We start from the raw sequence: 24,684 nt of genomic DNA on the forward strand, positions 1-24,684 counted from the left end.
AGAATGATGTTTATAGATTAAAAATGAATTCCCACCAGTTCAGGAAAAAATCATTACCACATTTTAAATACAGGTGCCTAATTAATCTGACAAACTTAATTCTAACTTTGTAAGATTATGCGATGTCTTTCCTTCTTGGATATAACCCGTGAAAGATATAATTTTTACACTGGACTATATTAAATTGAAAAACTTCTGCTCTGTGAAAGACAATGTCAAGAAAATAAGACAAGATGCAGAATGGAGATATTTGCAAAAGGTATGTCTGATAAAGAATCGTTATCCAAAATATTAAAAAGAACTATTAAACGTCAACAATAAGAAAACATACTGATTAAAATATGGGCCAAAAACCTAACAGATACCTTACCAAAGAAGATATATAGATGGCAAATAAGCATATTATTTGTCATGAGGGAAATGCAAATTAAAACAACAATGAGATACTACAACACACTTTTTAGAATGGACAAAGTCCGTAACACTGATAACACTAAATCCTGATGAGGATGTGGAGCATGATCTCTCATGCATCACCAGTGGCAGCGCAAAATGGTACAGCCACTTTGAAAGACAAGCAGTATCTTACAAAACTAAACATACTCTTATCATGTGATTCAGAAATCACACCCTTTAGTATTTCCCAAGGGAGTTTAAAACTTATGTCTACACAAAAACCTGCACAGGGGTGTCTATTGAAGCTGTATACATAATTACCAAAACTTGGAAGCAACCAAGATGCCCTTCAGTGGGTGAACTGATAAATATACTGTGATAGATTCAGACAATGAAATATTATTCAGTGCTAAAAATTGAGTCATCAAAACAAAAATATGTAGAGGAATCTTAAATGCATATTACTAAGTGAAAGAATCTGATCTGAAAATGTTACATACAGTATTATTCAACTGCTACTTTTAAAAATATTCTAAACAGTCAAATGGATCAAATATCTATATTCCTAACATCTTTCAAAGTACCATTTAAAAGATTACTTTCTAGGAAAAATGTCTTTCTAGGAAAAAATTATGTCATCCAGTAAAGAACTACTTCAACCATTGACTAACTTGAACACTGCAACAGGCTCAAAATCTCAAAAAAATGTCTCCAATATACTGGATGCCTGCAGAAAAAGAAGAAAAGAAAAAGTAAAAAGTGACAATTTTCTATCTTATATACTATTCTTACCCTAAGATTATAACATTACCTCAACTTTCTTCTAGTGGATTTATGGACCTGTCCTATCTTCCTGCCTCTGACCCTTGTTTGGCCTCTGCTTTCCACCTGTTAACACCAGAAATTATGCAAAGCCTAATTATTCAGCAGAGCACATCTCCCCAATCCTTGACCTTAGATTAATCTTTGTTTTAGCGAATTATCCATGTTTTATGTCTATTCTTAAAGCCTTATGATTCTAAAATCATCAATATTATATAGATGTGTGTGTGTCTATGTTGACATTGATGTTGTTGGTGTAGTTTCTAAAGTTGAATCTATCTATCTATATAAAATGGTATTATATATTATATATAGTATTATTATATATAGACATGTTCAACTTATAAAACATTATACATGTATAAAATGTATACTATATGATATAAATATGTGTATATAATATTATATGTATAGATGATATGTTTGATTTTGGAAAACATTATATAGGTTGAACATATTTCTATGTAATATTGTACATAATATTTATAATGTGTGTGTGTGTGTGTGTGCTTGTATAAATTAAAAGCTGTCTCCCTTGGTAAACAGTTGTAATTTGGCAGTAACTGTGGGTTTCTTTAAATTTCAATATCAACACTTGTATTATTTGAAAGTTATGGCAGTGTTATATTCTTTTTTTTTTCATTGTTCAAAATATTACAGATGTCCCTTTTTCTCCCCATTGACCCGTTCCACCCTGCCCCACCCTCCTCCCCAGTCCCTCATCATACTATTGTCTGTGTCCTTGAGTTGTGCATATATGCATATAAATTCTTTGGTTAATATCTCCTCCCCAGCCTCCCACCCCCATCCTTCTCTCTGAGATTCATCAGTCTGATCCATGCTTCCATGTCATTGAATCTATTCTGTTCATCAGTTTATTAAGTTCTCTAGATTCCACATATAAGTGAGATCATGTGATGTTTGTCTTTCTCGGCCTGGCTTATTTCACTTAGCATAATATTCTCCAGGTCCTTCCATACTGCCCCAAAGGGTACGAGATTCTTCTTCTTTACAGCTGCATAGTATTCCATGGTGTGAATGTGCCACAGCTTTTTTATCCACTCATCTACTGATGGGCACTTGGGCTGTTTCCAGATCTTAGCTATTGTAAATTACTATTAACACAAGAGTGCATATATTCTTTCTGATTAGTGTTCCAGGATTCTTAGGATATATTCCTAGAAGGGGGATCACTGGGTCAAAAGGCAGCTCCATTTCTAATTTTTTGAGGAACCTCCATGCTGTTTTCCGTAGTGGCTGCACCAGTCTGCATCCCCACCAACAGTGTACCAGGGTTCCCCTTTCTCCACACCCTCGCCAGCACATGTTGTTTGTTGACCTGTTGATGGCAGCCATTCTGACAGGTGTGAAGTGATACCTCATTGTGGTTTTAAACTGCCTCTCTCTGATGCTTAGCAATGTTGAGCATTTTTTCATATGTCTCTTGGCCATCTGCATGTCCTCTTTGGAGAAGTGTTTATTCAGGTACTTGCCCATTTTTTAATTGGATTTTTTGTCTTCCTCTTGTTGAATTGTATGAGTTCTTTGTACACTTTGGAAATTAGTCGCTTATCAGATACATCCTTGGCAAATATGTTCTCCCATACCATGGGCTTCTTTTGTATCTTGAGGGTGATTTCTTTTTCTGTACAGAAGATTTTTAGTTTGATGTAGTCCCATTTGTTTATTTTTTCTTTTTTTCTGTTTCTCTGTGAAAATTCCACTCCATGAGATGTCTGTGACTTTACTGCCTATGTTTTCTTCCAGGATTTTTATGGTTTCGTGACTTACATTTAAGTTGCGAAAGCCTTTTATCCATTTTGAGTTTATTTTTGTGTATGGTGTAAGATGGTGTTCTAGTTTCATATTTTTGCATGTAGCTGTGCGATTTTCCCAGTGCCATTTATTGAAGAGGCTGTCTTTACTCCATTGGATGCTCTTGCCTCCTTTGTCAAATATTCACTCACTATAATGGCTTGGGTCTATTTCTGGGGCCTCTGTTCTGTTCCATAAAAGGTGTCCAGATTGGAAAAGAGGAAGTGAAACTGTCATTATTTGTAGATGACATGATGTTGTACATAGAAAACCCTAAAGACTCCATCAAAGTACTATTAGATTTGATAAATGAATTCAGCAAGGTAGCTGGATACAAAATTAACATCTGGAAATCGGTGGCATTTTCATACACCAATAATGAACTCTCAAAAAGGAAAACTAAAAAAAAAAAAGTACCATTTACCATTGCAACTAAAAAAAAAGATACCTAGGTATAAACTTAACCAAGGATGTAAAAGACCTCTACTCAGATAACTACAGAACATTGAAAAAAGAAATAGAGGAAGATATAAACAAGTGGAAGAATATACCATGTTCATGGATTGGAAGAATTAATATCATTAAAGTGTTATTTTTTTTTAATTTTTAGAAATTTATTATATTTTTCTTGTGCTGACTGAGAAGTGGGCATTTTTATATTTGAGTTAAAAGTGAATATTTTAAATTTTTTTCATTTAAAAATGACGTTAAATATATAACAATTCATATTAGTTCAAAGACTTTTCTTTCTCTAACTTGTAAGAAAGTTTTTATTGAAAATTGAAGATTTTACCAAAAGGTTTTTAAATCAATTAATGAGATATTAATAATTTTTTCTCCTTTTCTTTTAATCTGCTATGTCATATGTGACATTAAAATTTTTTCTATTAAGATTTATTTCTACCCTTGAACTAATCTCAATGCAATACTGGTATTTTATGTTTTCTTGTTCATCATTGAATTTATTTTGCTCATATTTCTATAGAGACACTTGTCTTTATATTCATGAGTGATTATGGACCTTGATTATGTTTCTTACTTCAGTCCTTTTCTGATAAGGTTGCACTGCCTTTTTTAAATGAGTGAAGTATTTCTTTCTCTTTTTCTTTTCCTTCCTTCCTCCCTTCCCTTCCCTTCCCTTCCCTTCCCTTCCCTTCCCTTCCCTTCCCTTCCCTTCCCTTCCCTTCCCTTCCCTTCCCTTCCCTTCCCTTCCCTTCCCTTCCCTTCCCTTCCCTTCCCTTCCCTTCCCTTCCCTTCCCTTCCCTTCCCTTCTTCCCTTCCCTTCCCTTCCCTTCCCTTCCCTTCCCTTTTCTTCTTCTTTCTTGCCTATGGAAGGAAGAAAGATTTATCACTTGGAATTCTGCTTAAACATACCAATAAAAATCATATGAGTGTAGTATTTTCCTTATACAAAGGTATCTAACTGCCATCTCAATTCTCTTGAGACATATTTGTGAGGCAAATACTGTACTCTGGTTTGCAAATTTGTTTGTTACAGGTCTATGAGCTAGTGATTCTGAAACTATTTCATGTGTTTTCTAAAATTGAACAAATAAGTAAACATATGGTGGTATTGGGAGACAAGTTTCTCACTGTGGTAAAAGGACTCTGAAATAAACAAAAGGCTAGATAAGAGTAAATATAGATATGCATTTATGTGAGCAATAGTACCTGCAAGTATATTTACTAGCTTTTTATTAGCTTTGTACGCTGAATAAGACTAAAACCCTGGCAGCAATGAACACAACTTGCATGCTCATCTTGATATTTAAATGCCGTGCTCTAATAAAATTAACCAGCATTTCTTGGAAAAGTTAATGATTTTAAGGTTATGGCAGTGAAAATAATAGATGAGCCTGAAACACCTTGAAATATCAGAAAGTAAAAAGTGCTTAAAATTACGGAGCCACATTGAAAAGACACAGAAACCAATATATTGAAAATTTTCCAAAATCTGGGACAATTTCAGCAATAAAATAAACAATAATAATAATTTAATAGAACTTATAAATGTATATGTTATACTGATATAAATAAATAATTGAATAAGTAAGCAATTCTTTACATTTCAGTTAATAAATGTAGGAGAAAAATAAAAAATTTTAAATTAACTAGGTTTTAAGTATTAACATTTTCAATTACCATAATAAAATGATCAATACTAGGAATTCTTATTAAAACATTTGCAATTATCCTGCTAATGACCATTTTTCTTTACAATATACAATCCAGGTTCACTCTGTGCGTTAATTTGTCCAGTCCCCTTACTCTTCAAATTTGTGACAGTTCCCAGTATTTTGTTGTCTTTTATTTATGAAGAATACTGGCTACTTTTTAAATATTCATTAAATTGGGTTTTTCTAATGTTTTCTCATGTTTAGAGTGAGATTATTAATTTTTAATAAGAATACTATAAAGTGATCTTGTGTTTTTCACAGTGTGGCTTATCAGGATATACATAGTATAGATAAGTTATTACTAGTGACAGTAATTTTACTCAGTTAAGATGGTGTCTTCCAGGAATCTCCCTATTTTACCTTTGTAATTAATAAGTAATTTAAAGGGAAATACAGTGAGACTGTGCAAATCATACTAATCAAATGTTAGCATGTAGTTTTATAATCCTTTGCAGTAAAATTCCAATTAATAACTACAGAAGGAATAATAGATATAGAAAATCACCATTAGACAAACACCATAGTAATAATGACTGCAGGGTATACCAAAATCTCTGTACTTCTTTTGCAACTGTTTTATGTCTAAAATGATTCTTTATTAAAAAATTAAAAGTAATTGGAAGATTGAGTTAAATAATTTAAACATAGAGCTTAGTTGGACAGTCTGGTGCTGTGAACAAGGGGCAAAACTTAAAGAGTGAAAAAAGAGTTGAGGGAGGAGGCACAAAATAAGCAAAAACTAGGTTCAGGCATCTTAGTCTATTCTCCATGTCTCCTAACCATTCTATCATATTCCCTGTTGCATTTTTTTAAATATTTCATCCAGAAGTTTAAATATTTGACATAAATAAAAACATGCCTATACTTCTAAATTTATGCAAAAGACTTCTCTACAAAACCTGAGTTCTATCTTAGTTTTCTCATATAATAAAATGACTTAGAGACATTTATCTAATAATACATTTATTTTGAGGTCAGTATCTGAGCTGTATCATATATCACTGTTCTTTCTTTAGCTTTGTTTGAGCTGGTTATAATGTACATGAACTTCGTTATACAGTGAATAGATAGGTTTATCAGTCTTTTCCCTCATCACTTCTGGGTTATTTATTTTGTACAAGGGGACTTTCATACCCTAAGATTATAACATTACCTCAACTTTCTTCTAGTGGATTTATAGACCTGTGCTATCTTCCTTTCTCTGACCCTTGTTTGGCCTCTGCTTTCCGCCAGTTAACACCAGAACTTATGCAAAGCCTAATTATTCAGCAGAGCTCATCTCTCCAATCCTTGACCTTAGATTTATCTTTGCATCTTCTAAACAAATCTACCCTAGATTTTTTTTTTTTTTCAGCATAACAGAAATACTCTCAAGGAATTTAAAATTTAAGTAACATGTCTCTTTCAAATTAATGAATTGAATATAATTTTATAATTGAATATAACCCTGGATATATCTATGTCACATTTAGAACACAGATACATTAATATTCTCTTTTACTTCCAAAACAATATTTTTCAACCTGATAAATATCACTCTTAAAGGCTTAAAGCATTATTTCTTCATTTCCTTCCTCCACCAAACAATTGCTTCATAAGTTTTGTCCCTCCTCAGTTCATCCCTACCATCTAAGATCCATCTTCCTTATAGGTGTACAATGAGTGTTGGTTTAACTGACTTATTTTCTGCAATAATCTGTAAACTCATTTTGAATTGGAATAGTATCTTATTTGTCTCTTTATTCCCTGTGCAATGTATAGAATCTGGCATATACTAAAGGCTAAAATTGCTTCTTGAAGGTATGAAATGTTAAAGGATTTGGACACAAACTGGGTTGAATAGATGAATGATTGGACACAAAATCTGTATTTCTAAATTTATCTCCACCTTAAGATGGAAGTGTTTATGGGCCAAATTGGCATCTCCACAGACTTGTTGTGTATTCATTAACTCATAAACCACAGGTCAGAAAAACTCCCTATAGCTACTCCTTCTTTAGTGTTTCATGATTTTGCTAGAGTCATCATCATATTCAGGTTGCTCCAACTATAAACAGCACTTCCTTGTTTTCTTTTAGCTACTGGTCAGCTCTCACTTCTCATTAGTGAAAAAAAACACAAAAATATGGAGGCTAAATAACATGTTACTAAACAATGAATGGGTTAACAATGAGATAAAGGAAGAAACCAAAAGATTCCTTGAAACAAATGAAAATAAAAACACAACCCCAAATCTATAGGACACAGTGAACGCAGTCCTAACAGGGGAGCACATAGCATGAGAGGCCTATCTCAAGAAACAAGAAAAATCTCAAATAAGCAATCTAAGTTTACACATAAAGAGACTTGAAAACAACAACAAACAAGGCCCAAAGTGAGAAGGAAGGAAATAATAAAGAGCAGAGCAGAAATAAACAAAATAGAGTCTAAGAAACAATACCAAAGATTAATAAAACCAAGAGCTGGTTCTCTGAAAAGATAAACAAATTGACAAATCTTTAACCAGACTCATCAAGAGAAAAAGAAAGAGAACCCAAATAAATAAACTCAGAAATGAAAGAGAAGAAGTAAAAACTAATACCAAAGAAATGCAAAGGATCATAATAACATATTATGAACAACTATGCCAACAAATTAGGCAATCTGGACAAAATAGATAAATTCCTAGAAACAAACAATCTTCCAAAACTGCATCAGAAAGAGTCAGAAAATCTGAATAGACTGATTACAACTAATGAAATTGAAATGGTAATAAAAAAAAACCTCCCAATAAACAGTAGCCCTGGACTGAATGGCTTCACAGGTGAATTTTACTAAACTTTCAAGGAAGAAATAGCACCTATCCTCTTCAATCTATTCCAAAAAATTCAAAGGAAAGGAAGACTTTCAAGCTCATTTTATAAGGCCAGCATTTCCCTAATTCCAAAACCAGATAAAGATACAACAAAGAAAGAAAATCAAAGGTCAATATTCCTGATGAATACAGATGCTAAAATTCTCAACAAAATATTAGCAAACTGACAATACGTTCAAAAGATCATACACCATGACCTAGTAGGATTTATTCTGGGGATGCAAGGCTGGTACAATATCTAAAAATCAATAAACATGACATCCCATAAACAAAATGAAGGACAAAAATCACACAATCACATCAATAGATGCAGAAAAATAATTTTACAAAATCCAGCACCCATTTATGGTAAAAACTCTCAGCAAAGTGGGAACAGAGGGCAAAATGCCTCGATGTAATAAAGGCCATATATGACAGTCCTACAGCCAACATCATACTCAATGGTCAAAAATGAAAACCATTTCCCTTAAGATCAGGAACAAGACAGGGATGCCTGCCTTCACCACTCTTATTCAACACAGTGCTGATGTCCTAGCCACAGCAAGCAGAGAGAAAGAAGAAATAAAAGGCACCCAGATTGGAAGGGAAGAAGTAAAACTATCATTATTTACTGATGACATGATGCTATGTCAAGAACCCTAAGATTTCCACCAAAAACTACTAGAATTGATAAATGAATTCCATAAAGTAGCAGGATACAATATAAATATCCAGAAATCATTTTTATGCATCAGTAATGAACTATCAGAAAATGAAACAAAGAAAACAATCCCATTTATAATAGCATCAAAGGACAAAATACCTTGGAATAAATTTAAACAAAGATGTAAAAGACCTGTCCTGTTATTATGTAATATATGTGTCCTATCCACATACTATCAATACTAGCATGTAATCAGCTTTATGACAAAGCCTACCCTTTATGTTTCCCCAAATTATCAATCTTCTTGTTCTATAAGATTTACCATATTATTTACTAGACCCACTCAAATGGGTTATTCTATCATATTTTAAAAATTGTCAATTAAAATTTTTTCTATTTTCACATATTTAAAACAAGCTCCTAGAATGCAGCAAACATTTCCTAAAAAAATATTTAAATATTTTATATCTCTTCCTGAACAAGAATCATGTACTGTGCCCAGTCAACAACACTGACAAAGTTCTCTGCATTTGCCAGTAACTACAGCGCTTAATTTTTAACTTGATGTCTAAATTGCCTCTTCACCTCTGTGCCTAGCAAATATTCAGCCGCAGCAAAGCAGTGGGTGAAAGAGCTCTGCCATGGTGTCTAAGAAATGGATTTCTGTGGTTCTGCTGCTGCAGTTCTGCTTTACGGGCTCTGGCTTCTGTGGGAAGGTCCTGGTGTGGCCCTGTGACATGAGCCATTGGCTCAACCTAAAGGTTATTCTGGAGAAGCTCACAGAAAGGGGACATGAGGTGACTGTATTGGTTCCTTCAAACTCTATCATCATTGACTACAAAAAGCCTTCCACATTGAACTTCGAGGTGATCCCTATGGCTCATGAGGGAGAGGATGCTGCAAATAAACTAAATGACTTCTTAGACATAGCTACTAATGTCATGCCGACATTGTCACGCTGGCAGTCAGCAAGAAAAATGCAAGAATTTCTTTTTCAACAAACTGGACATTTAAAATTTCTGTGTGAGAGTGTAGTCTACAACCAGTCGATCATGAAGAAACTCCGGGAAACCAACTACGATGTAATGGTTATAGACCCTGTGGTGCCCTGTGGAGAGCTGATTGCTGAGTTGCTGGAAGTCCCTTTTGTGTATACACTGAGGTTTTTTATGGGTGGCACTGTGGAGAAATACTGTGGGAAACTCCCAGCTCCACCTTCCTATGTGCCTGTTGTCATGGGGAGACTACCAGACAGAATGACCTTCCTGGAAAGAGTAAAAAACTTAATGCTTTCCTTTTTCTTTGACTTCTGGCTTCAGCCATATGACATTCAACTTTGGGACCAGTTTTACAGTGAAGCATTAGGTAAGAAGTTATGCTTTTCATTCTTAAGAGGTTTAAGAAAAGTCTAGGAAAATGAAAAGACAATATTTTAAAACTTTAGTTTCTACTTCAAAGTCTATAATTTATAGCAATAAACTCATCAGTATTAACCGGGAAGGGAAAGTGAGAAATATCTTGCTGTGGTTACTTTTTCTTTTTTTAAAAATATATCTTTATTGATTTCAGAGAGAGGAAAGGAGAGGGAGAGAGAGCGATAGAAACATCAATGATGAGAGAGTCATTGATTAAACCCACAACCCGGGCATGTGCCCTGACCAAGAATCGAACCCCGATCGCCTGGATCCCAGGCCGATGCTCAACCGCTGAGCCATGCCCGGCCGGGCTTTGGTTACTTTTTCTTTACAGTCATCTAATCATTTTGTAAAGTATTTTTGATACTTAATAGATTGCTATCAAAACAAAATATAAAACATACTAATTAATGTCAATCCAAATATATACTTGTATTTGTATACCATTAAAAAACTAAACACTAAAGTGCTGAGGGAATCACATTTAGATGGTAGACATAAAATTTCCAACACAATATTCTTCGCATGTTATTTCCCCTGAAGACCTTCCAGTCAGACAAGATGTGGAGATGAAAGACAGTGATATTGATCATCCGTCCTTTGTAGACCTAAGCTAATGTATGTGTTTGTCTTAGTTTTTAACAAAGAGGTTTAGAAAGTTTAAACTTTTTAAAGTATAAAATGCTTATAGAATAAGGATATAAAAAAAGCTTTTTATTGTTTTCAATTTTTTGATCTTTTGCAATAACACTTAGCTTACAACAAACATATTGTACAGCTGTACAAAAATATTTTCTTTTTAAAAAATATGTTTTTATTGATTTTTAGAGAGAGAGGAAGGGGAAGGGACAGAGAGATAGAAACATCAATGAGAGAGAAACATCATCAATTGGCTCCCCAGCCAGCATGGCTCAGTGGTTGAGTGTCAACCCAGGAACCAACAGGTTACAGTTCAATTCCTGGCCGGGGCACATACCTGGGTTGTGGCTTGATCCCCAGCAGAAAGCGTGCAGGAGGCAGCCATCAGTGATGACTCTCTCATCATTGCTGTTTCTCTCTCTCTCTCTCTCTCTCCCTTCCTCTCTCTGAAATCAATAAAGATTATATATATATGCATATATATATATATATATATGTGTGTGTGTGTGTGTGTGTGTGTGTGTGTGTGTGTGTGTATATATCCCAATCAAAGGTCCAGGAAGTTATTACATGGATATTAGCAAACTGATTCTAAAGTTTAATGGAGAGGCAAAATATTCCAAATAGCCAGCACAATACTTAAGGAGAAAAAGTTGGAAGATGAATACTATCCAATTTCATGACATACTATAAAGCTACAGTAATCAAGACATTGCTATATTAGCAAAAGAATAGATGAATAGGTCAAAGAAACAGAAGAGATCTATGGAATAAAGATCTACACAAGATAGTCAATGGATCTTTGTAAAAAAATAAAGGCAATACAATAGATATACTTTTTTCAAAAGTAGGGCTGGAACGACTGGATATCTACATGCAAAAATAAATAAATCTAGACACAAACATTTTAAGCTTCACAAAATTTAACTCAAAAATAAATTATCCATATAAATGTAAAATTCAAAATTATAGAACTCTTAGAAGATAACATAGGAGAAAACCTAGATGATCTTGGGTATGGTGAGGACTTTTTAGATACATCAAAAATACAATCCATGAAAGGCAATGGATAAGCTAAACTTTGTTAAAATTTAAAAACTCTGTTTTGTGAAAGACAGTGTCAAGAAAATGAAAAGATAAGACACAAACTGGGAGAGAGTATTCGCAAAAGACATGTCTGATAAAGGACTGTTATTCAAGATATTTTAATACAACTCTTAAAACTCAACAAGAAAACATAAAACCTGATTTTAAAATGGGCCAAAGACATTAACAGATACCTCGCCAAAGATGATATATAGTTGTCAAATAACTAAGCATATAAAAAATGGTCCATATTATTTTTCATGAGGAAAATGCTCATTTAAACAATGAGATACAACTACACATCTATTAGAATGACCAACATGTGGAACGCATACAACACCCAATGCTGATGAGTTGTGGAACAAAGACTCATTTTTCATGAGTGGAAATGATAAGTGGTACAACCACTTTAGAAGACAGGAGATTTCTTACAAAATTAAACATACTCTTACCATACTATCATGCGTCTTGGTATTTACCCAAAGGAGCTGAGAACTTGTGTTCACACAAAAATTTGCACATGTATGGTTATAGCAACTTTATGCATAATTGCCAAAACACCGGTATATGGGAAATGTCTTGACCTTCCAAAAAACTGTTTTAAAAATATAATTTTATTTATTTATAAGTGAATATAAATGTATTGTAAAGTGTTAAATTTTAAACAGTGTTTCAGAAATTGTACAAATTTGTTTTCTCTCATGCTTTTCAAAAGAAATTAATAACTTAAGGAGCCTAGAAAAGTTATCTCTCGGTATCAACCCAGCTAATGACCTACCTCTGAGAAATTGGTAACTGTCTCCCACTGAAAATTTCACCTGTATATATATCACCTACATGAGGCATTTTGCCATAAATCCAGGCTACCTCTAAGAATTCTTTAAAAAGTCATTCCAGTAGATTCGCATGTAGGATTAAAATAGTACATTCAAACAATAAAAATATTGACATAGTAACTCAAATGTAGCAGCCCATTTATTAATTGCATGTTATTTACATAATTCTCCACTGTGTTCATAACTTATTTGTGTACTATAATTATGGGGGAAAGATTGATGGTGAATTTTAATTCTATATTTTTGTTTCATAATTCCTCAGTATGGCATTTAAAATGTCCTATGATACTATTTATGAACTTCTGCATACTTTTGCTCAGTTTCATTCTCTTCACTTTTGATTGACTTTATATTTGACACTGTGCATCACTGCTTCAGATACAGAATTTTAGTGAATACGCTATGTCTTTCTTAAAGTGTGATCTATAGGCTATACACAATAATTTCACCTAGAGAGCTGATAATAAAGGCAGGATGTCACACAAATAGAATAAGAATTCTAAAGGACATAAACATTTTGGCATGGAAGCTGTGAGGTGGTGTTCTTTCATCCAATCTCTCCCAACTTCAAGCTGAGTGTTTTCTGTGTATAAAACATATTTTCTGTGTATAAAAATGGTTGACTTGGTCATTTGCAAATACTCCTCCACAAATCTCCTAAAATTAATACTTAGAATCTGTCCCTTTCAAGAAACACCACTTAAAGGCAACACTAAAATAAATGTGTGATATCGGTAATGTGTATTTCACATTCTAAAGGGGATCATATTGGACATGAATTACTCAGGGAGTTCTTACTGAGAAAAAAAAGAACGAATCAATTGAAGTTGATTGGATTTGACTCAGGAAAGTAAGGTAAACTTATAATTGTGGAATTCTTCAACAATATGAATGAATGAGCTGGAAGGTAGAAATGTATTCCTGATAGGAAATTAGAAAACTGTTGAGAGGTGATTTGGTGCTAATATGATGGGATAATCTATCATCTGCCACTTAATTGGAAGGAAACAATGAGTACTAAATTCATCAGTACTTGGAGTGGTGGTTAAATTTTTTTATTTCATTTTTGTTAATTAATTTATTCATTCTTATTTTATTATATGAAATTTATTTTATTGAATGTATTATTGTATACATTACTGTTTCACTACCAAATGTTACCTCTCCCTCTCCCCACCCTGCTTTCCTTATTACTTTAAATTTCCCTTCCTTTCAAAATCTAGACATAATAAGCAATCTAGAAGACCTAGATTTTTTTTCCTTAATAGCACATCAGAATATTAGTGGTACATTTATTTTCCTAACAAACATATATGCTAATAACATCCACCCAACTTTCTTTACTTTCTCCAGGAAGACCCACTACATTATGTGAGACTATGGGGAAAGCAGAAATTTGGCTAATGAGGACATATTGGGATTTTGAATTTCCTCGCCCATACCTACCTAATTTTGAGTTTGTAGGAGGATTGCACTGTAAACCAGCCAAACCGTTACCTAAGGTAAGTCTATTTTAGTGAATGATTTTTTGTACCTTATGATAAAAATTCTGAATTTCCTCTAAAGTTTACAGCCTTAATAACAGAGATGTGCTGTTGGGTATCTTCAGTTTGCTACTCCAAGTCAATTTTCTAAGTCATAGGGTCTCTTATGAGTGAGACTACCTTTTTAAAATTTCTTTACTTTGATATTTAAGCTGAAGAATGAAGTGATTTAAGGAACATATTGAAGAGTGTGTCTATAGTGTGGGTACTAGATTGAAGGGACAGGAAACTAAAGACTTGAAAGTCACTAAGGAGACTGCTGTAGTCATTCTAACAAGCATGATGGAATTATAAATAGGGGCACTTACTATGGTCGTTTGAGTGATAAAGAGACTCTCATGAGAACCGTTGGGTAGATTCCACAGGATTTGGTGAGTAGAAGGAATATTTTTATGAGCTTGCAAACAACTCTATTGGTTCATAAAATTAAGCCTTGGGAGTAACAGTTTCATGTACCATGGGAAGACCTATCTCTTATTATCTGTTCATTTGGTACAATGGTTTGACTCCATGCCTTTATTTATAATCACTTATTATATATTTAAGCCATAGTTCTCAGAAACATTTTTTTTCTCTTAAAGAAACCAGATGGTTCTGTGTGGTAGGATACAGAATGTCTCCAATACTTCTCTGGACCCTGCCTATTTAGAAATGTAGGGGGAAATTTTTCCTTGTGATCCTGTACTTTTATAATAGAGAGGATTTTATCTCTACAGGAAATGGAAGAATTTGTCCAAAGTTCAGGTGAACATGGTGTCGTGGTGTTTTCTCTGGGGTCAATGGTCAAAAACCTCACAGATGAAAAAGCCAATATCATTGCCTCAGCACTTGCTCGGATTCCACAGAAGGTCAGTACAACCTATGATCCTAGTAAGCAGCCACTTTGCCAATTGGAGAGAAGGTGTGGCTAATAAAAAGTTGAAATTCATTATACATTAGCATTACTGGCACCACTTTTAAAATAAAAATTTCTCAAAACATTAAAATGTTGTATTGGGGCCCATTTGATCTTTTGCCTACTGAGCCTTTGCAATACTATGGAAGTACATCTTTTTATAAAGTTATTTCCAAGGAAATGGAGATAAAAACATTAAGATCCTAATAACTTCTTACTATTTGAAATTGTATGACTTGCACTGACTGACTACTCCTAAAAGTTCTCAAGTGTGTTAGCTCCAAGGTCCAGGAAAAGAGAGAGGTTATACATAGAGAGGAATCATGCTCAAGGATATACTTTATATCTCTAGGTTTTATTAAGACTCTATCAAAGTAGAGTTGCTCTAGAAGCCTATCTTTCTAAATTGATTTTCTACAGTTAAAAAACAAAGAAAAATCCTCAGATTATTGTCAAGCAATATATATTTTCTAATTTGTGATACTCAATTGACTTTAATTTTGTTGTCATTATAATTTTAGATTTCTACTCTTTATATATACTCTGCTAACCTAAAGAAATTAAAGGCCAAAGTGAGAGGCAACAAGTGTTTGAGGTCAAAAAAGAATTGCAATTCTGGGAAGCACTGATTCAGGCAGAAATGCAAGTGTGTTCTGGTTAGAAGGTGAAGGTGAAGATTACTTATGAAAAGGAAAGGGAAATAATTACATAAACAAAAGGAATAAATTTCTGTTGATGTTAATAAGCCAGGGGAGGGATTTCTATAGGTGCAAATAATCTAAGTGACTCTTTAGCCATAAGCAGTAGTGATAACGTTAAAGAATGTCTTTAATTTTCAGGTCGGTGCTCAGGATGTCTGCTTCCTTGTTAATTCTGCAAACAATTGTTTGGAATATAATGTTGCTCTCAGCCCAGTCTAAAGGTTATTTTGCCCAGTTTAAACCTTCAAAATGTTTGAAGAGTAAGACATGCAAGGCCTTGCTCTGAAATGGCAGCTTTGACTCCATTTTGAAGTGGCTCATTTATTTTTTTATTTTTTCTAATCCTCACCTGAGGATATGCTCATTAATTTGAGAGAGTGGGAGAGAGAGAGGGAGAAAAAGAGAGATGAGAACAGTGAACATCGATCGGCTGCCTTTTGTACATTCCCTGATCGGGGATGGAACTACATATGCTCCCTGACCAGGAACAGAAGCCACAACAGGACAATGCTCCAACCAACTGAGCCACACTGGCCAGGCCCATTTATATTATTTTTCACATGAAATATCCAAGAACTCTATATTTGCATATTAGTTAAAACTCTGTAATGACCTGTATACTAATCAGGCCTGTTAAAACTTTGGATTTTTATTTGTAAAAACCTTTTATTTTTATTTCTAACAAACTTTCCTGTTAAGAGTTTGCCACCTATTAGTATATAATCCGGAATTTGTCTTATAGAGTCCCCCAAAAGAAAAATTATGTAATGAAAGATTAACATCCTAAATAGAATATTATTTAATGAAGTATCTCATCCTTCCTCCAAAACTATAAAAAGAAAGATTAAAAAAAGGAAGAAGGAAAGGGAAAGAAAAAGAAAGGAAGGAAAGAAGACAGGAAGGAAGGAGGAAAGGAGGGAGGGAGGGAGGGAGAGAGGGAGGGAGGGAGGGAGGGAGGAAGGAAATACAATCAATCAACCAAAAACCTGACAATAAAAATCTAAAACTAATTATATTTTTGGAAAATATTACATTTGAAACTTGAGAGCTAGAATGGCTTCCTGACAAGAGAGTTTACACAGCATTTATGTTTGTTTTAAAGCTTTTTAATCCCTAACTCTGGTTCACTAAACTAGTCTTACTTATTTCCTATTTCTTCACTTACAATCTTACTCCCCAAAGTTTTTAAGTGATAAACATCACTTTTAAGTGATAATAATATACATAAGCTATTAGTACAAGCTCTTTCACAACAGGTAGATGTAAATGTCCTACTGTATCTCTCAATGTTTGCGAACTACCCCTTTTGTATATTCCTCTCAAATATCACATAGAGTGGGCTACATGATTTTTAAATAACTCTACAGCCCTAAAATTTCTTGATTTTGTGTTTTTACTTGCAAAATTAATGCACTGTTTTCCACAGGTTTTGTGGAGATACAAAGGAAAGAAACCGGCCACATTGGGAGCCAATACTCAGCTCTATGACTGGATACCCCAGAATGACCTTCTCGGTAAGACTGAGGGGGAAAGCTATATAGTTGGGTGAGGAACAAGTTCAGTAACTGATAGCAACTAAATTCAATCAACAGTTAATTTAAAATTTTCACGTTTTACACATTTCACATTTAAAATTTCCAATTCTAAAGCAGGTATAATTAAAGAATTGACCATTTATAAATTCCTGCTTCCCCTGGTTCACAAAGGAGAATCTTCAGTTAAGACTCTCATGACTTTTCAAAGTTCAATCTCAACTCAAGTGTCACCTCCTCAGTACAGTCTTTCCAGATAATGCTGAGAGAGTTAATTTACCATTTCCTGAGATCACAGTTTTCTGAGATAGTAATGACCCCTGTGTTCAGCTTCTGTAGAAAATACTGTGTTCTTCATTGATTTAGCCTGTAGTTTTCTCCATCTCACTCTGAAATTCTGTTAACATATTATAATGAAATCCTCATCTGTTTCTCACTCAACCCTCAAACTAGGTCATCCCAAAGCAAAAGCTTTTATCACTCATGGTGGAACAAATGGAATCTATGAAGGTATTTATCATGGGGTCCCTATGGTGGGAGTTCCCATGTTTGCTGATCAGCATGATAACATTGCTCACATGAAGGCCAAAGGAGCGGCTGTGGAGGTGAACATAAACACAATGACAAGTGCAGATTTGCATGATGCCTTGAAAACAGTCATTAATGAACCTTTGTAAGTATTATTTCTTTAAAAGGTTTATCATTGATTATATTACCCATCATATTCAAGAATGCCCAATGTATCATGTATATGTACTTGCTGTACCTTTAAATAAGAACCAAAGTATGACTAATATAAAAACCACTCTATTATTTCATTCCCCAAATAAATGAAATGATTTGTTAAAATTCCAAAAAACCCTCAGATTTCAAATATCTACCAACTACTGTGATGCCATAATGGTTAGGGGCTCAAATTCTAGTCAGATATTTCTACTTACCTTGAAAACTCAGATTCCATCTCCTTGCCATTTCTAAAATTACTCTAGTACCTTCATCTAATTTTGACCTTGCCAATAAAGACACAAATACACAAGTGTGTGCAATTGAGGAATCTCAGAACTGCAAAAATGACTCATGGATGTTGATTACCAATTTCCTGTGCCTGTCATTTTGTTTGTTTGTTTGTTTTGTCTTTGTTTTTTATTTTTGTTTTTTGTTGTGTGTGTTTTTTATTGTTCAAAATATTACAGATGTCCCCTTTTTTCCCCATTGACCCCTTCCACCCCTCACCTACTCCCCACCTCAGGCCTCTACCACACTATTGTCTGTGTCCACGGGTTATGCATATATGCATAAAAATTCTTTGGTTAATCTCTCCCCATCTACTCATCCATCCCCACCTTCCCTCTGAGATTCATCAGTCTATGCCATGCTTCTATGTTACTGAGTCTATTTTGTTCACCAGTTTATTATGTTCTTTAGATTCCACATAGTGAGACATTAGGGTCCATGCTTATGGACTTTTTAATGGATATTTTCCCACAATATATGGGTTAGCCACAATCTTGGCTTTTGAACGGTCCTTAAAATCACACTTCAAACAATAATATTAAGATTACTTCTTGAGAAAATTAGGCTTATTCCTTTTTTATATGTTTACATTTGATCACATTGTGTCAAAAATGTATTTCTTCCAAACCATCCCCTTTACAGCTCTGAAAATGCTATGCAATCAGCAAAGTTCATGTCACAGCAAGAATGAAATGTTTCCTCAACGCATCTGTGGCCTTTGCATAATATAATATGTTATGCAAAGGTATCATATACTTACCTTCAATGAAAACAAAAGCTCTAATTTCTGTCTATGTCTGTGTCTACCAGTTATAAAGAGAATGCTATGAGGCTATCAAGGATTCACCATGATCAACCTATAAAGCCCTTGGATCGAGCAGTCTTCTGGATCGAGTTTGTCATGCGCCACAAAGGAGCTAAACACCTTCGGCCAGCTGCTCACAACCTCACCTGGTTCCAGTACCACTCTTTGGATGTGATTGGGTTCCTGCTGGCCTGTGCAGCATCTGCTATAATTTTGGTCACAAATTGTTGTCTGTTTTCTTGTCGAAAATTTGGTAAAACAGGAAAGAAGAAAAAGAGGGAATAGATCATTCTAAGGGTGGTAAAAGTCTGCATGGGCAATCCTGTTCAGTTTAGCCACAATGACCTTAATGAAAACATATCATCTTCATCATGTTTTCAAAATTCCCGTTCCTCTACCTTAGCCTGCAGATAAATCCTACAATTTGGCAATACCATTAAGTAGTGAGTAGGTGCCACTCTTCCTTTGCCTTTTGCCAGATGGTTTACCCTCTTCCTCTCATTTTCTTAATACAGGGACACTAAGGGTTTTATGTACATTCTATGCATAATATCAAAATTTTCTTTATTTTTAACCCTAAGTGATATGCTGACTAACAATATGCTAAATCCTGGGGAACACACAAGATGTGAGCTACATTTGATGGATGTAGGAAACATGGAAGAATAAAATTCTCAAGTTCCCCTAGAACAAATCAGGGAAACATCATAGAAGATTAGTATGTTAGAAGAATAGTATTTTTTTTCCATAAAAATAAGTCCTTCTGCTTGCCCAATGATTCTGGGGTCAGAGCTATCCATTGAACACATGCATAATCATGGCTTGTGTTCCACCTTTAGTCAACAAGTATTCTTGGGTGCCCTCAAGTGCAAGTGTCTGGGTACTGCCTTCAAACAAAAGAGATCAATTAGTCATTACTTTTTCTCAAGGATAGAGAATGTAGCAATATGTTAAAGGTAAACAGATCACTTTTAGAGGAAATAACAATTCAAAACATAGAAAAAAATTAGTAATTTTATGAAAATTTTAATTAACAGTACAATTAATAAAAAAGTTAAATGTGAATTCATTATATTTAAAAATCACTAATGCTCATAATCTATAATTACTATAATCAAAGGCTTAGTTTTCTGTCAATAAAACAAACATTTATTTGGGATGTCAGATCATTATATTATTTTTCAGTCTCTATCATCTACAAATTTAAATTCATAAATTAATTGTTATACCAAGAACATAATATATTAGCAGATCCCCTGACCAAAAATGTTATAGTAAATATTTATGCAAAATACTAATTAAAGGCAAATGTTCATATTTGAATCAGCTTTGCATTAATTTAACAAATAGAATAAAAATTGAACTTTCTTTATATCCATTACAAACTTAATAACATGTTTAATTAAAGATTTAATTTCAGTGTTTGGTGTATAATTAAGGAGATAAATGACATCCATTGTTTATTGATAATTTTGACATACTTATTCATTTCAATATTGTGTATTAAAAATTGCTTCCAATTTGAAAATAACTGTATCATAAAAGCATATAAGTATTTCTTCTTGATATGTTCATTACTGAAAATGCAAATAAATTCTACAATTTTTTTGTGAAGACTAAAATGTACTTATTATAAGTTAACGTTTTTAAAGGGTGATTCATATTGATGTATTTTGACTTTTACAGTTTTATTATGTTTTGAGAATAACTGCTTATTTTTGCTCTATGCCCAGTTTATTTTCTGCAACTAGAATGCAGTGAATGCCTATGATCCTATGAGAAGTAGGCTGGTTATCCATAGTGCTGAGCTCTACGCAAATCCAGGCATCCATTTGGTTTCTGATACAAGCCACCATTAAATAGGGAACTTGCTTGTGCTCAATAACCACTGTTCACATAATATTTCCCCTCCTGCTCTCTGATTATCTGCAGATTTCTTTCTTTTCCTGAATATCACCAGAAGTCAGCTGGCAAAAATTCCTGGGTGATAACAGTTTCATTAGTTAGTGTAACTTCAGCATATATGTAAAAAGAAAAAAAGTCTTAGAATGGATTTTTCCTTACCAGTCATTCATAAAACTAGTCAGATGAGGAAACTCTCATCCTTAACAAAGCAGAAACCATGTGCCATCAACCAGAGTACTTTGCACAATTCTTACATCCTCAGAATTCACAGATGCTCAGGAGCCTGGATTTAATACTTTATTTTGTTCATATACATTCCATGTGCCCCTTATCCCATGGCAGCATCTCCTCTAGTCAGGTTTCTTTACCTGGCAAGATGATCCAAATCTTCATCCATTCCAAATCAATGTGATAATATATATTGTCTGAATGATTTATCACAGCTTTCCATTTACCTTTACTATTGGACATCAGAGTATTAAGTAGTAATCTGCTGGATATGAGTCTTAATTTTGCCTATATTTTATCATGTGTCAGCGGCCTAGTTTATCTTTGGTATTTTGGATCTATCACCACAGCCAGAAGAGGAACACAACAGAAGAGCTCGAAGTAATCAAGAAGCATTCACAGGTTCTAATCTAAGTAAATCGTGGCCATGTCTCTAGGTGGAATCATTCCTCTCTTGAAAATGCAGCCTCAAACGGCCTGGCTCCAAGATATAATGAACAAACTTGTCTAAGGGAAATGGTGACTCATACTTGTTAGGGGACCCATTCTCTTTCAATCCCTTGAACTCTGAACCCATGTATTCAAACCAAAATACTGAAGGCATCGTATATCAGGCCATGATTTCAAGCATACACTGAATCCTTTAATAAAGCACCTAAAATACATAGGGAATTGTCTCAGCTAAAACCCTGAGAAGCTTTCATTAGCTAATGGGGAACTTGATAAAGTCAGCAAACTGTATGGACATTAGGTTTTCTTGCTTTTTTTGTGTGGCTATAAATATGTTTTCTGGTCATACACATATTGATATCAATAGCATGATTTTTACTAAGACTTCATACCCATGGTTGGTTTGTGAGGCTGGTTAAAATACTACAGAGAGTGGGGGTGAGGTGGGAGATGTTTGTTATTTAGAAATTTAACTACTTCTATGGAGATAACAGATGCATCCTCTCGGATGGAAGGTGACCAGTGCAATCTTCTACCTTCTGGCTGTCTAGAACCCTAGGGAGTGATGCCATATTGAGAAGCAAGTAGGGAGATATATTAACAGCTTGAAGATATAACAGCTGAAGTAGCCAGATAAGCCTTAGTGAGGTGAATTCAATGTTCTGCACTCTTGTATAGTTTCCATCCCATTCTCCATTGCTCCTCTGTACATGAGTTTTATGATCAAATTCTGGAAAGTAGGAAAAACAGTGTCATACACAGAACTACTCATCCAGAACACCTTATTGTTGAGACAGTTGTCTGTAGCATTTGGTTTCTGGAGAAAATTCACATTGGATATGGAGAGCTGTGCAAATTTTCATAATCTATGCGAATTCCAAAATAATCCTACTCCAGGTCTTCTTGCCTTTAATCTTCCCTGTAATTCTTCCCAAGTCTTTGACCAACCAATCAATTCATTAGTCACTGCCCATGAGTCTGCAGATCTGCAAAGAAAGCCATTCTCCTCATAATTCTGTCAATGTTTGTTTTATAGAATTTAAGGTGGTAATAGCTTCATTTACATAAAATTATATAATTTCCAAATGAATGAAAAATTTTGTTATTATTTTTCATTGACTTATTTTTGGTAATGCTTTTTTTGAGTTAAAATTAATTATTTTCTAATATCAGTAGAACAACATCTGCATCCTTTTGTTAAGTGTCATATTTTTCATATATTTACTTTAAAATGTTTACATGTATTAATGTTTTAGACATTCTCTTTTTAGTCAGAATATAACTAGACTTTTATAAATTAACTGTTTATCTTTATTTTCTAAGCACAAAATTTTAATTTATTTTGTGTACCTGAAAACTAGTATATTTCATTTTCAATATTTTTCATAGATTTTCAGTTTTTCTAATCATATTTCCCCAGTTTTCTTTTGCTCCTCACATCTAAAAAGATGTTTTTTCTTTTGCTGTGCTTTCTTTTTGTTTTTTCTTCTACTTATTTGGAAGTTACACACTGTACTAATATTTAGGTGTGTCTCTTTTAACCAGTACATGACTGAATTTTTATAATCTAATATAAGTTTTACTTGAGAATTTTTATCCACTTGTATTTGTTAGTATAACTGACATATTGTTTTTATGATCATTTTATGTTATTTCTTTTTTTTTCAATTCTTTTTTGTTTTTGCTTTTTTGCTATGTTTTAAAGACTACTTTTAGTCTGTTGGGGGATTGCACTGCAATCCCTCCAAAATTTTACTTAGGGTAGGCGTATTACAGTGAAGTTTTTATATCCTTTATGACATGACACCTGATATTCCTTTGAAGATTAAATATAACCTCATAACAATGACATGCTACTGCAAATTTTGGATTGCATCTCCAAAACCATTTTCCACATCATAGATCTTCTAAGCAATATTAGCTAATATAGACATAACACTGAGAATTTTAGCTGAAGTGTGACATGAATGAACTGGCATCTTAAAATGCCAGTGGGATTAAAGTGTAGATAATGGATTGTAGGCATAGAAAATTAAAACCATGCAGGTCACTAGAGAGAGTGTTTCGGTAATCCTGACCAGCATAACTGAGATCAGAACAAAGGTATTTACCATTATGATAGAGAGATAAAGATACTTTCATTAGACACCTGGGGTAAATTCAAAAGTTTGGTAAGTGAAAGGAGTTAAGTGTTCAGGGAAGATAATGAATTTAAGGTGGACTACTGCATTTCTATCTTGTGTGTTTATTTGAATATTGATGACTTTTACTGAAATAGGAAACAATGTGGAGGGACTTCTTTAGGATGAATATGTTCTCTTTCAGGTTTATTCACTTCAAGGAATCAAAGAAATATTTAAGTGGAAAGTTTCAGAAGTCGTTTGGAATATAGTCAATCATATTTTAATAAATATGTGTGATGTCAGATGGGTACTAGAATTATCAGGTGATCACTTCATAAATCTATAAATGCCTAATCACTATGTTGTAAATCTTAAACTAATATGCTGTACAGTTAAAAGTCTCCTCTTCAGATAGTTTTCAGTTAGTAATTCAGAGTGACTGTTTCCCAATATAGTTTTATTTCTGATTTGGTTCTGGAAGGAAGTGTGCGAAAGATCCTCCTACTCCACAGCCATCTTAAATAACCCACATTTATTATTTTAAATCCATGTTTCGGGCTATTATGGTCTCATGCTTAAATTACTAATACACATTTTTTATCATTTTCCCTGCTTTTAAACTCTTGCCTTTGTATGCCATTCTATGTTTAGCTGCCAGAATCATTTGCTAAAGGAAAAATTTGATTTTGTGATTACCCTTCTTTAAAATTCGAGTAAATAACATTTGTCTGTAAATTAAAATCCAAACCATTCAAGACTACCTATTGTCTCCTATTTCAATCTAACTTTCTTCTGTTACCTACT

The 24,684-nt window shown here is 33.8% G+C and overlaps 1 protein-coding gene across 6 annotated transcripts in view; it reads left to right on the top strand.

The window, feature by feature from the left end:
• Window positions 1–19,459, top strand: part of UGT2A2 (UDP glucuronosyltransferase family 2 member A2) — a 39,645-nt gene extending 20,186 nt beyond the window's left edge. For 2 of the 6 annotated variants that reach the window (XM_016219113.2, XM_087816569.1), the window contains 5 exons: window positions 14,037–14,185; window positions 14,944–15,075; window positions 17,250–17,337; window positions 17,809–18,028; window positions 19,180–19,459. In XM_016219113.2, the coding sequence (XP_016074599.2) occupies window positions 14,037–14,185; window positions 14,944–15,075; window positions 17,250–17,337; window positions 17,809–18,028; window positions 19,180–19,459 (869 nt within the window). Of the gene's footprint in view, window positions 1–9,348; window positions 10,073–14,036; window positions 14,186–14,943; window positions 15,076–17,249; window positions 17,338–17,808; window positions 18,029–19,179 lie in introns of those variants that run through there. The other 4 variants (XM_016219115.2, XM_016219111.2, XM_016219114.2 and 1 more) reach the window with 3 other exon arrangements.
• Window positions 19,460–24,684: the final 5,225 nt, after the last annotated feature.

The sequence above is a fragment of the Miniopterus natalensis genome, chromosome 1 (genome assembly GCF_054644295.1).
Source record: "Miniopterus natalensis isolate mMinNat1 chromosome 1, mMinNat1.hap1, whole genome shotgun sequence".
NCBI classification, from domain to species: Eukaryota; Metazoa; Chordata; class Mammalia; order Chiroptera; family Miniopteridae; genus Miniopterus; species Miniopterus natalensis.